Source organism: Montipora foliosa, chromosome 14, assembly GCF_036669935.1.
Source record: "Montipora foliosa isolate CH-2021 chromosome 14, ASM3666993v2, whole genome shotgun sequence".
NCBI lineage: Eukaryota > Metazoa > Cnidaria > Anthozoa > Scleractinia > Acroporidae > Montipora > Montipora foliosa.
This window is the reverse complement of record NC_090882.1, coordinates 19,291,498-19,306,497: the sequence shown is the minus strand read 5'-3', so window position 1 is coordinate 19,306,497 and position 15,000 is coordinate 19,291,498. Positions and strand designations below refer to the sequence as shown.

Below are 15,000 nucleotides of genomic sequence, written 5' to 3'. Positions count from 1 at the left end.
AACTTGTTCAGCGCTGATATTCGGCAAAATTTTAGATTAGAAGAAGTCAATCTTGAAAATCAAAAATCAACAAAAGAAACTGTTACTCAAAAGTTGAAAAAATGAAACCAAAGTTTGCGCTAATCCTGAGTTAAGTTAATCGGCTTTCGAACAACCGGGCCCAGTTCCAGCTAATTAATTTATTTAAAATTAACATAACAATGTTGTCTTGGGCATAACGAACACAGTGGACAAAAAACTTCAAAATGAATGTAAGCAATTCCAGTTGAAATGAAAAAGGATTTGTCCAACTCTAAATGTTGAAGATACTCACTAGCACAAATATGAAATAGACACTGGAAATTTTCGTTTACCAAAGGGGGCAAGATCAAAAAGGCATTCACGATCATTCAACTGCTTAGTAACCTGGCACACACCTCATGTTTGTGTGCAAACATCGTCACTCGTGTTGCCAGAACATGCTGGTTGGTAATGATTTTTTTTAAATTCCTTATACAAACCTGTCTGATTTAAATGCTTTTGCAAACTTCGTGGTGTTTGGTTTATGAGTCTTTTGTTTTGTTTCTCATGCGAGATATATGTATTGTAAATCAAGGACCAATTAAACCTTGCACATTTCGTATCATTTTTTAAGTCATTTTCAAAGATTTACTCCTGCTTCTGTGATGTTGTGCTTATCCTCTAAATCCCTTTATGCTTGAACAACGAAACAGGTTAGTTTGAGGTTTACATGTTTGATTTTCTGAGAACTTTTTCAAAACTTAGGGACAAAATGCCCGCATATACAACAACTGCTGAACCACAAAACTATTACGCGCTTAAGGCCCTGACTTTTTGTGTATCCACAGTTCCAGGAATCGAAGAATACATGATTAGTATCCCATGAACATCAAACAAAGAAATTGCTTTTTTTACCATCAAAAATGGGGGGTAGACTTATACACGGGTAAATACGTTAAGTCCTCAATTCACGCTCAAACCCGCCCTGACCTTAAGATTCAGAAGGGATCGTGATGGTTGGACTGCTTTTGGAAGGATTCTGTAACATCTAAGTGGGAGAATTAACAAGTTTAACAAATTGAATGTGGTGCAGCATTGTCTGTAGTCTTAGTGACAACGATATTCATCATCACGGTGGTCAAAATGTTTTGTGCCTCGTAAGTCCACAACAAATTCTGACCATGATGACAAATATTATTGTCGACAAGAGTACAGATAACGCTGAACCACATTCGATTAGTTTTTAACCACAATATTCATCATCAAAGAAACTGTTTATTTCAGAGTGTGATCAAAATACAAAAACCAACGTTAAATACACACAAACCCATGGAAGGTGTAAACTGCAGTTTGCAGGTTGGGGTCGCTGGGGCCCGTTTCTCGAAAGTCCTGAAACCTTACGGGCCACTTTCGGCTGTCACAATTCCTTTTGTATCTCAAGAACGGAGAGGATTTAAGTCGTCAAACTTCATAGTCATTTTTCTTTTTGCTACCTTTTTAACCCTTTCACTCCCAAGAGTGCCACTTATAGATTTTACTCTGTCTAACGCCAGACGATTTTACTCGTCAATGGGGAACCCCACGGGGTGAAAGGGTTAAAAGATCGGCTTTCCAAAACAAGCGGTTGGTGGCAGTTTCACAAATGGCTTTTCGGGCCTGAAAAGTTCTCGGGACTTTCAAGAAACGGGCCCGAGGTCATTGTTTCACCATAGCTGAAACAACCCAGACCTTTACTAATGCTACCGTTAGGCCTAAATGCTGTGCTTTAGATAATGGTTAAGTCTAAGGTCAGCATTTTTGTAAAGGTCTGGGTTGTTTCAGGTTTGGTAAAACAGAGAGATTCAGCATCATCATGTTTACATGAAATGCAAACGGCAAAAGTGACCATGTGACCATGAATTTCTGAGAACTTTCTACGTTTGCTGGCAACCGCTTGCCGTTTCTACATGAAATTAGGCATTTTCGTGTTTGCTGTATACGTGAAATTTTCTTCCCGTTTTTTCTACATACATGTAAGAAGTTGTTTGCGGGAAAAAAAGTACCCCAAAACCATTTTCTGATATGCCAAAAGAGAAAAAATTAGGTTTCATGGTAACGTTATAGATAGTTCTTAACTGACTCCTTGCCACAATTTTCTTCATGAACTCACGTTAACTCTCTGTTGACTGACAAAACAGCTTCATCAAAACTCTCAAAATTTGATGGGAAAGGAAATTCATTTTATATAGCGTCTTTGTCAACAGACAATGTTTAAAAAGACTCAGAGTTTTATTTTTGCTTTTTAGTAACTAAATACTCAAGTTGCGGTGGGTCAGGTGAAGCTTAAGTCACAACCTTCTCTCTATTTTGTGTGAAACGGCAAGCCGACGTTTGCCGTTTCACATAAACTTGATGCTGTAACCTGCAACCTGTAATTTACACCCTCCGCACAAACCCATTCAGTAATATAAATTTGTGCATGTATATCTTTCTTTTTTTAAATAGGGTCTTGGAAATGCATTTCTTTCACATATATGGGCATGTGATGCAATTTTCCACATGATACGTAAGTGTTTTTGGTAGAATTTGTGTATGCTGCTTTTCACATTGTTTCCCAATATTATTATAATCTTGTTTATTAATTAACTCATATTGCAGTCGAGGTGACTGAATTACATGAGCAGTCAGCAAATACAATAATCATTGGGATTTATAAGTAACAAGATTATTCAAGCGAGAAGTATTAGCTAAAACCTTGTCATATCTTAACTGTCCTGAACGGATTGTGTACCCGTGGGAGACTTCTGTTGTAGTTGGTAGTAGATTAGAAAGGAATTCGGAGGTTTTAATGTTCTGAATAAAGCTCTTGCATATGTTGTCGATGCATGCAGTAAGGGTTGTAACTCCTGCGGTTCACAGCGCCTAATCATAGGGTACACCTGGGAAGATGACTGCTAGCGCCCTTTTCTGGATCGACTCAATTGCGTCCTCCAGGTACAATGGGATATTTGCCCATGCTGGTACAGCGAATTCAAGGATGCTTGGTATAAGGCTAATGTACACTTTAACAATGTCACCCTTGGGGACACAGGCTTTCTTGAGAGTGCGGATGACGTACAACCGTTTGTTGGCCCTTTTAGAAATGTAATCCACCTGTGCATTCCATGTCAGGTCGTGAGATAGAATTTTGCCCAGGATCTTGTACGAATGCACTCTCTCAATGCGTGTCCCCATGATGTACTAGTGAGAAGGCGGTATACTGAAGGGGGTTAAAAACCATTTTCTTGCACTTCTAAATTAATAATTTACTTGAAAAAATTATTTCTGCAAATTCTTACTGGCAAAGAGAAATGCAGTTTTCAGGTAGTTAACATAATCAGGGCTCAACACTTACTTTTGATACCACTTTTCATTTTGGAGAGTACGTTTCAAAATTTTACTTTCTGCCTCAAAAAATGTTTCTTCATACTGTCAGTGTGTATTTGATGTTTTTGAGATGCCCCAATTTCAATAAATAAATTTCAGTGATTGAAATTGGAAAAAAATTGCAGTATTGCAAAGATGTTACAGCATCTGTAGCATGTCTTTCAGTTTGGCTAGCTTGCTCGTTATTTTCTCTTTGTGTAGGCTCATTATCGCCACCTGAATTCCGCATAAATCCAAAACCAAAAAGACTTATCTTTGAAATCCAATATGGTGCATTCAGTTACCAAGTGAGATTTTCGTGTGATTGTGGTAGGCAGACTTGTTCTGAGAGGAGCTCTTCAATGTGGCAGAAAATGAGTTTGCTAGTCACTCAATGTTTAGGGGTTGCTTGCTCATTTTATTTGCATACATTTGGCTAAAGGCCTTTAAAAAAGAAATCTGCTTTTCCATCTTAGTCAAAAATTTACTTTCCAAATCGGGTGATTTTTTTTTTACTGTCCAAGTCTTAAATTTTTTTTCCAATGGGAAACGGGTGTGTTAATGTCAAGCCCTGCATAATGCACAAGACGTAACAAATCAGGCATTTTGATTGGTCATTGGTCAGAGAAACTCTCTTAAGAGCCAGGCATGCATTCCTTCTGCATACATGTAATAATTATGCAGAAAAAAAAAGTGATTTCTTATTGATAATCTACATGAAAAAGTTGCAAAAGAGCTTATCACAAGTAGCTCTCTTTTTCATGTAGATTATTAATATGAAATCACATCATTTTCTTGTGCAATTTGGAATAAATATGCACTTATTAGTAAAGTTGTTCTTTGCAAACATTTACTCTTGCCCATTTAATCCAAATTGGACTTAACCCATTGACTCCCAGGCGTTCCGCATGGACAAGGAAAATCGTTTGGCGTGAGACAGTAAAATAATAAGTCTGGCCGGTTTAGGCCCGTTTGGGCATCCAAGGGTTAAAATCATGTGATTACCTGTACAAACAAAATTGAGTTTTGAATATGGTATTCAATGACGTATTTATTGATTTTCTTTTTGTATGATTTTCCATTCAGGTGCTTTTGAGGGTGAAGATGTTACTCATGTAGAGGGAGATGTGAACCCAGTACGAGACCTTGAAATCATCTCTGAAGAATTAAGGAAAAAGGTTTCAGAGTTGCAGTTTTCTATAATTTTTAGAGTTAGTTTGCAGGTTGTACAATATGCGAGCTAGCGAGCCATGTGAGTCGGCATGTTAGCCTCGGGAATCAAAATGCGAGCCGCACATTTATTGAAAGCTAACCGTTTTAAAAGGGTTGCTTAGACTAAGATACATGTACAGCATTAAAATCCAATTTGGTTCCTTTTTTTCTTAGGATGAGGAATATCTGAAAGATAAAGTTGTGAGTATATTCCAAAGTTACATAATTTGTTTTGCTGTGTCATCATTAATGCTAAAAGGATAGTGATAGGAGGCAATGCGGCCCAATGGTTACGGCACCGCTTGCCTTGAGATCCAGAGATCCCGGGTTCAAGACCTGCTGTGACGTAGGGCTTGAACTTGTGACCAGTACAGTCGCATTTACAACTGAAGTTTTTCTCTTTGCAACTAAAATATCTGGAGAAGTTTCGAATTTGCGACTTGTTTTCACCTTGGCTCTTTTGAAACAAAAAGGTTAGCAGTTGCCACTTTGCTGCTACTTTTGCTAAAGTATAATAAAAGAAATGACCAAATTATTTTGCTTCTTCCCATGAATTTTCTTTCAATCTGAAGATAGCGTAATTGTGCGTAATTTAGCTGTGATGTTATGTGCACAACTCCATTCCTTCAATCATTTGCCATTTTCAGCAGTTTCTTTTTTACACACAAGTATTGCAGGCTCATATTTTGTTTTGCTAAACTGCTGACATCAAAATGTAATGCAACGATTTTGTGACTGAAAGTTACAAAATTGTGACTAAATTTTCATATCTTGTCGCAAAATTGCGACTGGAATTTGTTGTTAATTTCAATCCCTGTGACCACTAGTTGAATTTGATCCTGGTAGTCCCTGGTTCAACTTCTCAGTTTCACATGTAAATAGCCAACTGGTCCCAGTTTTTCAAAAGATGGATAACGCTATATCCACTGGATAAATCACTACCCAGTGGATAAGTCATAGCGAAACCAATTGTGCTATCCAATAGATACTGATTTATCCAGTGGATTAAGGAGCAAGGATGGCACAGTCTGTTAGTGCGCGGCCTTGGTGCAAGAGGTCCTGAGTTCGATTCCCGGATCTCGCTTCCTTGTTTCGACTTCTTTCCTTTCCGTGTAGCTAAGTAGCTTTAAATACCCATAAAACGGAGCACTGATGGAGAGGGGGGAGTAAAATGAGCACACCGTCGACCTCAGGTTTGTCAGTTGAATTACTGTTACGAGTTATCGACGTTAAATATGGTTGCTTTACTTTACTTTACTCTATAGTGTTATCCATCTCTTGAACCGCTGGGGCCTGTTTTGCCTCTGGCCAGTTGGGATTCGTAACAGTTTGATTTCGTTGATTTTGTTTCACTTGCCCTGAAAAGCTCCTATGGGGAGAGGTCAATTAAGTAAAATGTATATGTTTGTATGTGGTACTTGTTCACTGCTTACAAAGGAGTTTTCCCTTTTTTAGAACAACATGGAGAAGACAGTTATAAGGGGTGGTGATAAAAAGAGAGTAGGGGAATATGTAAGTGGTCCTTTATAATGATAAAAATAATGATTATCACTTTATTTTAATCCTTTTCCTTCTAAGAGTGTTGGTATACACTAAACTCTCTCTAACACCAGATCATTTTACCCATCAAAGGGGAAGGAAGTGTCACTATAACCAAAAAATCACTTCTTCTTTTTCTTTGGATTTCAAAACTAAGTTAACTAAATACTAAGTGACCTAAGTTTTAAGCATTGATTAAAAAGAAACACTTTTATCTTAACTGGAATTTTCCTGTTTAATGGTCAGCCATTACTAAATTTAAAATAATTATTGAGAGAGCTGGATTAACTTTGAAGGTAGATGTTGTAATGAATAAGTTGTTCCCTTATCGATTGCAAAGGGTAGGTCATGTTGTCTTTTGTTTAGAAGAAAATTATATGCTGAAGATTGGAATTTTGTCAACTTTAAGAACCAACCTTTCAAGTCTGACTGTCAAGTGACCTTGTAAATGTCACTTTTGGGATTGAAATAATTACTAATAATATTTCTTTGAAAACGTAACCGTTTTACGGAAGAGTTTAATGTGCATTATGTTTTATGTTGATCAACATTGGGCTATTCCATGCACTGTTAGAGTAATTTACAAGCAGTTATATGATTGCAATGATTCAAACTACACATGTATAGTGGTAATTGATTTTTTCTTTTCTTTCCAGGAAAGCTTGAAAAAAATTTGCCATACAGTGTCAGAGGACAAAAAGCATGTGAGGTTTGTAACCTGGGATGCAAAAGAAGTAAGTATATTGTCAGAAGCGCTTTCTTACGATCGGTATGCCTTGAACAAGTTTCTTGATGGTTCTGTTCTTCTGTTATTCTGTTGTAAAGTAAATTTGTAAAGCTGAACGTAAGATATTGAGTTGTTGTTAGGGATAAATAGCTTCTCTGTGAATGGCTTTTGGTAAAATAGTAAATTTAAATCTGTGTCTTCATCACCTTCAATAATGATTAGTGACCCATTTGCAAAGTTGCTAAATTTTCGACTGTCAAGTATGTGGGCCTTTATTATCCAACTGTATTAGTTATTGTACAAAAAACGCACGAAACGAGTACAAATATTCTGTGATATTGTACAGTTAGTTATTTGTACACTTGGTTATTGTACAGTCGAGAACCGGTTTGACTAGTTTAGTTGCTGATGTTGCCCCACACACACAAATCTGTCACACGTTCTTGGTTGTTTACAATTTTCATTTGCGAAAAATTTAGTGCAAAGAAAGTTGGATAACAAATAGCTTATTACAGTCAACTCTCTCTTAACGGACACCTCTATAAGACGGACACCTGGCGCTGGTCCCAGCCGTTTTTTTAGTCATATTACTAAAACCAAACTCTCCTTAAGACGGACACCTCCATAAGAAATCGTAAATGGACGCTTGTGAGGTGCTGAATGTGACCGCAAATTACGATTTAGGCAAGAAAAATTCTTGTACGTGACTCTTTTTAACACCAGACATTTAATTGACAGCTCTTATCTTGTTGCTGGAATACATACAGTACAAGTTAAGATTAAATCAGTCATTGTCCCATTCAAAAAGTGACTTGGAGGTGGCAACCGAATTGTATTGTAATCTAAAACAAGTAGGTTTCGTTCAAGTAAATACTTTAAACAGACGCGTATTCACTGTGCACAGGTTCAGCATTATTATCTCCTGGGGTCATGTTACGTTGACTCTCTATAAGCCGGACACCTCTCTAAGACGGACAGCTGAGGCCAGTCCCGATGGTGTCCATCTTAGAGGGAGTTGACTGTAGATGTGTGGTGTGTAGTATTGCTGAGTATTGCTACTCGTTGTTTGTATTTTAACTCGCCCTAACGTGCTCGTCAAAATACAGCACAACTCGTAAAAAATAATAGTTAGCGATAGTACACACCAAAACATCTAATAAGATATATTTATTGTTGTTTTTATATATTTCAGATTGAGGTTCTTAACAAGCATTTACTTCTCACCTCTAAGCCTGTCATATATCTTGTGAACTTATCAGAAAAGGATTACATTAGGAAAAAGAACAAATGGTGTGTTTCTCTAATAGTAATATTGTTGAGCAAGGGTGGCACAGTCGGTTAGTGCGCGGCCTAGGTTGGTGCAAGAGGTTGCGAGTTCGATCCCTGGATCTCACATCCTTGTTTCGACTTCTTTTCTTTCAGTGTAAAAGTGAAGTAAAGTAAAGTAACCATATTTAACGTCGATAACTCGTAACAGTAATTAAACTAACAAACCTGAGGTTGACAGTGCGCTCATTTTACTCCCCCCTCTTCATCAGTGCTCCGTTTTACGGGTATTTAAAGCTACTTAGCTACACGGAAAAGAAAGAAGTTGAAACAAGGATGCGAGATCCGGGAATCGAACTCAGGACCTCTTGCACCAAGGCCGCGCACTAACCGACTGTACCATCCTTGCTCCTTAAGTGTAGCTTAAGTAGCTTTAAATACCCTTATAAAATTCATTAATAATTCATGATGGGAAAACAAAAGAAATGTTTTATTAATCAATATCTGTATTTCTGATACAGCTTTCTCTTCATTTACATAAATGTTTCTTTCAATTTTCATGGTTAAAATGTCTTGAATCACCTAAAATACCTAGTGTACATTAACACTTAAATGCTGACATTTCATAAGCACAATACAATATTCTCCCCTGTATTGTATCGGATATAAAATGTCTTGCCTTCAGCTCGACATTGTATATCCTATACAATACGGTCGCTCATATTGTATTTAGTATTTAAAATGGAGCTCTGATGGAAAGAGGGGGGTAAAATGAGCGCTCCGTCGGCTTCCTGGGAGAATACCCTCCAGAGGGTAAAGGAATTGCCGACGTTAAATAAGGTGTACCTTGACGTTAACCTTACTTTACCATAAGGAAAAATGAAGTTGGATCAGTGTAAAAAATCTCATGGCTGGGTTTTTTTTTCACCTTTTTTAGGTTAGCAAAGATAAAAGAATGGGTAGATGCTAATGATAGCGGAGCTGTAATAATTCCCTTCAGTGGTGCCCTGGAGTCTAAGGTGAGTGCATTTTTCCTCATCCTTTGATCTGTGCCCTGCAAGTTGCCCCCCCCCCCCCTCCCTCATGTGCATAATAATGCAATGGAGTACCGAAGTGATGACGTCACAAAAATATATTTTTTGAAATTATGGGATATGATGTCATATTCTTACAGAGGATCCTAAATGATGCCCTCATACCCAAAATTAGCTCTGAATTGGAATTCCCGATGGAGATATGAGGGATCCAAGTTTGATAGCATCCCATACAAACCCTTCAAAATTTGTTCTGGTTCCTTCAGTTTGGAACCAGCTCAAAATTAGAGAGATTTATATGGGGCAGTATCAAACTTTCATCCTTTATATTTCGGCTGGGAATTACAATTAAGAGGTGATTTTTGGCAAGGACCCTTTTCTAAGGACGCTCTATTTGAAAATGGTGCCAAATCCCATAATTTCACAAATTAATTTTTTTGTGATGTCACACTTCGGTACTCTATGCCATTGACTTTTTCCACTTGTGACTAAGCGCTTCTTTCAATAATACTTCGCGGAAACAACGAAGATTATCTCAGTTATCTTTTTTCACAACTTAGATTCATTAACCCTGAAGTCAGACCATAGGCTCAGATACATAGCTCTATTAAGGACGGTGACTACTAATTCAAAGGTATTTCTGTGCGGTTTACTAAATATGCGGGAAAAGCAGATCTTAACAAGTGTTATTGAAATGTATAATGAGTGGTGGTCAACTAGAAAGCCTTCGCTACTTTGACCACTGTACACAATTTATAACCTGTACTGTAATTATTTAATCTTGTCTCGCATTTTCGAAGATAATTAATCAACACTATTTGTAAAAAGCTTTAAAATGCAAAGCAATTTATGGCGTTTTTTTTTCCAAATTGAAGCTTAATTACCTCAGAAAAATGCATGGTTACCCCCAATTTTCTTTTTGATACCAAGAGCACTTGCTAAGTTCAGCTTTGTCGGTACAGTTTTGAACCGCGCAAAAATATCCCTGCATCAATAAGCACCGCCGACAGGAAATCCGAGTATCTCGAGGTGCGCAAAACGTATGGGCAGTAACAATAGTAGGCACCGTCCTTAAACGGCATTTTGGAGAATCTTCTCTTTTTTTACATAAATCTATTAATTTTGATCTCGGTGGGTTGTCGTATGGAAGCGTTCATCCCATTATCCTGATATCTGAAATTCAAATGGATGCAGTGATGCTCAGGTCTGTAATGTGATTGGTTGTGAGGATGGTGAGTGGTGATTGGTGCATTACGATCGGGTTTGTAAGTGAAAGTTGCAGTGGCTTTGAAAGCTGACAGGAAAGAGTTGTGTGTAATCAAGTTTTTCTGTTAAGTAATCGTTTGTAAGGCGCAGATAGAGGTTGGCAACGTAACCTTTCACCCGAGACGATCAAATTCCATCGAGATATGAAACTCCTGGGTTCAAACCATTTTCTATTTTCTTTAGTGGCCATTTCTACTCTGAACTGGCCCCCATGGAAAAGTAAAATTGTTTGGCAATAGAATAAATATTGAATGAATTCGTAATTAACCACTCTCCCAGGGGCTTTTTAGGACCAATGTACGACACTTTTTGGGGGACTTTGCCAGATTCCCCCAGAACGTGATGAATAAGAGACTACGAGTACGAGTTTTCCGTTCTGAGCATGCGCACTTCGAAAAATGTCGGCCTTCAAACCTTATGTGCATGCTCAGTACGGAAAACTTGTGCTCGTAGTTGTTCTCGTCCTCCGATCAAAAGATCCCTACTGCCACACCGGTGTCCCAGCGAATTGAGACCCCCCTAGATTTGGACCCCCCGGGGTACAAATCCGCTAGCGTATTTGGAGCCCCGGGGCCACACCGGGGACTATGTCCCCTTCTCTTCTTGAACAGTGTATGGGTTCTTTAATGTCCCACACGAGTGATGTGAGACGGGGCCTACGGTTTATCATCCTTATGCGAGAAGACCAGAAAGTCCAACCATTTGCAGATTTAATTTCAAAGGCAGTACATTCTCCTCAGTTATTTAAAGACCCCGAGTGTTGGTCTGGCCGGAGTTTTTGATCCCGTGACCTCCCGCACGCATGCTTGTCTGACGCTTAACCGATTGAGCCAACCGGTCAGCGGAGAGACAATAAAATCTCGAAGTCTCACTCTTTGGGGGGAAGGTCGGAGGTGTCGTTAAAGGGTTGGTAGGTAAAGTCTGCTTACGAGCCAAGTGGCTCATTAGGCCGGAGCTTATCTCGGTTTCTGCAGCATGAAGCGACTAGGAGTATTTCTACTCCCTCCTGGATGGGATGCTTTTCCAACGCAGGGTTACCCCCAGCATTAAATTCGCCGGTTCCCATTTATACACCTGGGTGGAGAAAGGCACCGTGAGAGTAAATTGTCTTGCCCAAGAACACAACAAAATGTCCCCGGCCAGGACCAGAACCCGGACTACTCGATCCGGATTAGCCAAAGTAATTACATGATGAATTGATATGATTTGATTTGATTTCTGCGCAGTATCCCCAATTAGTGTCCCTGTGCTTAAGGACGGTGTCTACTATTGTTATTGCGCATACGTTTTGCGCATCTTGAGATACTCGGATTTCCTGCCGGTGATGCTTACTGATACAGTGATAGTTTTGCGCGGTTTAAAACTATCCGGAGGAAGTAGATCTTAGTAAGTACTCTCTGTATTCAAAAAGAAAATTGCGAATAACCATGCATTTTTAGAGCTTCAATTTTAGAAAAAACGGGAGGCGCGGTGGCCTCATGGTCAGTGTGCTCGACTCTGGATGGAGTGGTCCGTGTTCGGGTCCTGACCGGGGACATTGTGTTGTGTTCTTGGGCAAGACACGTTACTCTCACCGTGCCTCTCTCCACCCAGGTGTATAAATGGGTACCGGCGAAAATGCTGGGGGTAACCCGGCGATGGACTAGCATCTCATCCAGGGGGTAGTAGAAATACTCCTAGTCGCTTCATGCTACAGAAACCGGAGATAAGTGCCGGCCTGATGGGCCTTCTAGGCTCGTAGCGGACTTTACCCTAGAAAAAACGCCATACATTGCTTTGTATTTGAAAGCTTTTTACAAATATTGTTCGTCAATTATCTTTGAAAGATGCGTGGTTACCCCCAATTTTCTTTTTGGATTTCAATAACACTTGTTCAGATCTACAGTTCCTGAATAATCATAAACCGGGGCAAAAATACCTTTGAATTAGTAGGCACCGACCTTAATACAATTGACACTTAAAATAAAGTTCATCATCGTCATCACCATCATCCTAATCATCAAGCACTGTGTACAATATCCCTTTTCTTCTTTATCTCTTTAGCTTCTAGACATGGAACAAGAAGAAGCTGAAAAGTACCTTAAAGAAGCTGGAACACAAAGGTGAATGATTCTTGAAATTTTGTCTGGGAGTAACTGGTTTAATTTAGAACTAAAACGTGCCAAATGACTTCTGTTCGTGCGTTTTGTCACATTGCACAATTTAACCCAAATTTCATGCAAAGAAAAAGGACACCGAAGTAACGGAATAACTTTTTCCAAGTTTTATGAAGAAAATCACAAAAAACTGGAGGCAAAAAAACGAAAATTTGAAGTGTTGTACCATTTTTCATTCTTTTGGAATACAAAGTTCACCCCATAACTGACAAAACGCGTGGTAAAGTCTCCTGAGCCAAACGTTTGTTGAAAATTCTTGAGAGAGCGACCTAAGCGTTTTGTTAGTTCAGGAATCTAATCCATGCCATTTTAGATTCCAAAGTATTGGCTTTTTTTTAACCAAACTGAAGTAGAGCGGTATTCAAATGAGTGTCGTAAAACTAAAACCAAAGTAATTACTTTGGCCAATCAAAAAGGACGGAGACAATCCAGTAAACCAATCAAAACTCAAAGTAATTACACGTAGCCGACACAAAAGGCGGGAAAATGTGGACGCGCGAGCCACGATTGGTTTTGGTTTCACTTCTGATTGGTTGAAGAAGTGGCGCGAGAACTTTGAACCAATCGCTGAGTGAATTAGATGCAAAACCAAAGTAATTCGCTAATTACTTTCGACACTCAATGGAAAACCGCTCTAATAACCTCTTACTAACCAAACGCGAGGGCCGTTCTGGGGAATATTGGCCTGTGGTCGTGGCAGTACGGATCGAGCACAGCGAGGTCCTTACAAAAATGACCGAGGACCAATATTCCCCTGTACGGTGCCGAGCAAGTCAGGTTAGAAAGTTCAATATATGACATCGTTTCTTTGATCCATCTAACACTTCTCCGCTTGGTGAATGTTCGCAATCTCCACCATCCATCAGCGAACTTTGAACGGTAACCTTTTACATTCCGCTTCCTATAATGGTACTTTTGTGATGAAAAAAAATTAAATTCCGCGTTTTAAAAACTTTTTGTGTTTCGCTCAACTTGAATTTCCCGGGAGAGAGAAAAAATACGGAAACAGACCGTTTCCATGGTAATGGACCATACTGTAAAATCTCGACCGAAAACCATCCGATCAGATTGCTCCATTTGGCCTGAAAATTGCTTGCCACATAATAAACTTGATTTATTTTATCTTCAATAAAATTGTTATGACCTTTGTAATTGAGTAACAATGTGCATTGTCACATTTTATTTGCATTTTGTTTGTAGTAGGTTAAGTCTGCTATGAGCCTAGAAGGCCCATCAGGCCGGCGCTTATCTCCGGTTTTTGTAGCATGAAGCGACTAGGAGTATTTGTACTCCCCCCTGAATGGGATGCTAGTCCATCGCCCATTTATACACCTGGGTGGAGAGAGGCACCGTGAGAGTAAAGTGTCTTGCCCAAGAACACAACACAATGTCCCCGGCCAGGATCCGAACCCGAACCACTCGATCCGGAGTCGAGCGCACTAACCATGAGGCCACCGCGCCTCTCATTTTGTTTGTAGTGCTCTTGCTAAAATCATCACAACTGGATTTAAAGCTCTTCAGCTTCAATATTTCTTTACTGCTGGAAAAGATGAAGTGAAAGCTTGGACGATTTTGGTAAGGTGATAAGATTGATAATGGATTCAGTGTAAGTGGGAGGCTAGTTTGGGTATTTAAGGGTTTCCTTTGTAAATAATCAAACAGATCTCCCTTGAATGAAGTGAATGTATGATACAGTGGGTCATTAGGTATTCTGTACCGAAATTAGTAAAAAACTGATACGGAGTGCTGACAGCCTCTTTTCAAATTGCGGTTTGCCCTCTATTTCAAAGCGAGTCTTGGTTCACAAGCATACAGAACTCAAGACTCGCTTCGAAACAGAGGCAAACAGAGTTAGTAAATAGTGTGTGATAAGCTTGTACTTGAACTTTTCCAATGTGTCACAAGATGTTATGTCAGTTGCCAGTTGGTTTCATAGCTCTGGGGCAGAAACAACGAAGGGGTTTTTTTGCGCCATAAGCCTCGAAAGGTTATAACTAGCGCGCGTCGACCGTAAGGAAGATGACGATTGAAGCGCAATCACAGAATGGTGACGTATGAGCACATCCTCAATGAAGCATGGCATGAGATTTTGAAGATTCGTCATGGTTTGCTTAAGTATGAACTTACGTAATAACAAATTAGTAACGAATTTGTAAGTGATTAAAAATAGAAGAGTAACCAGGTTTTGGAGACATATTCATGTAAAAAAGCTTTCTCTGGTTAAATATATATATGTGTATATATATATATATATATATATATATATATATATATATATATATATATATATATATTTGTATAAACACACAGGTGATTATGCAAAATCGCGCGCTCTCATTGGCTCGCTATCTCGGATTATCAGCCGACGGACAAAAATGGCTGCCAGTAGTCGTTTTGCCACTGTAAGTGAAGATGA

The 15,000-nt window shown here is 39.0% G+C and overlaps 1 protein-coding gene across 1 annotated transcript in view; it reads left to right on the top strand.

Annotated features, from left to right (window-relative positions):
• The window catches only part of LOC137985137 (obg-like ATPase 1), a 27,508-nt gene that overhangs the window by 6,539 nt on the left and 5,969 nt on the right, over nt 1-15,000 (top strand). Inside the window, exons 6-14 of the mRNA XM_068832632.1 lie at nt 2,485-2,545; nt 4,471-4,562; nt 4,771-4,797; nt 6,052-6,108; nt 6,792-6,869; nt 8,055-8,152; nt 9,066-9,147; nt 12,472-12,530; nt 14,063-14,159. Coding sequence (XP_068688733.1) covers nt 2,485-2,545; nt 4,471-4,562; nt 4,771-4,797; nt 6,052-6,108; nt 6,792-6,869; nt 8,055-8,152; nt 9,066-9,147; nt 12,472-12,530; nt 14,063-14,159 — 651 coding nt within the window. The remainder of the gene's footprint in view (nt 1-2,484; nt 2,546-4,470; nt 4,563-4,770; nt 4,798-6,051; nt 6,109-6,791; nt 6,870-8,054; nt 8,153-9,065; nt 9,148-12,471; nt 12,531-14,062; nt 14,160-15,000) is intronic.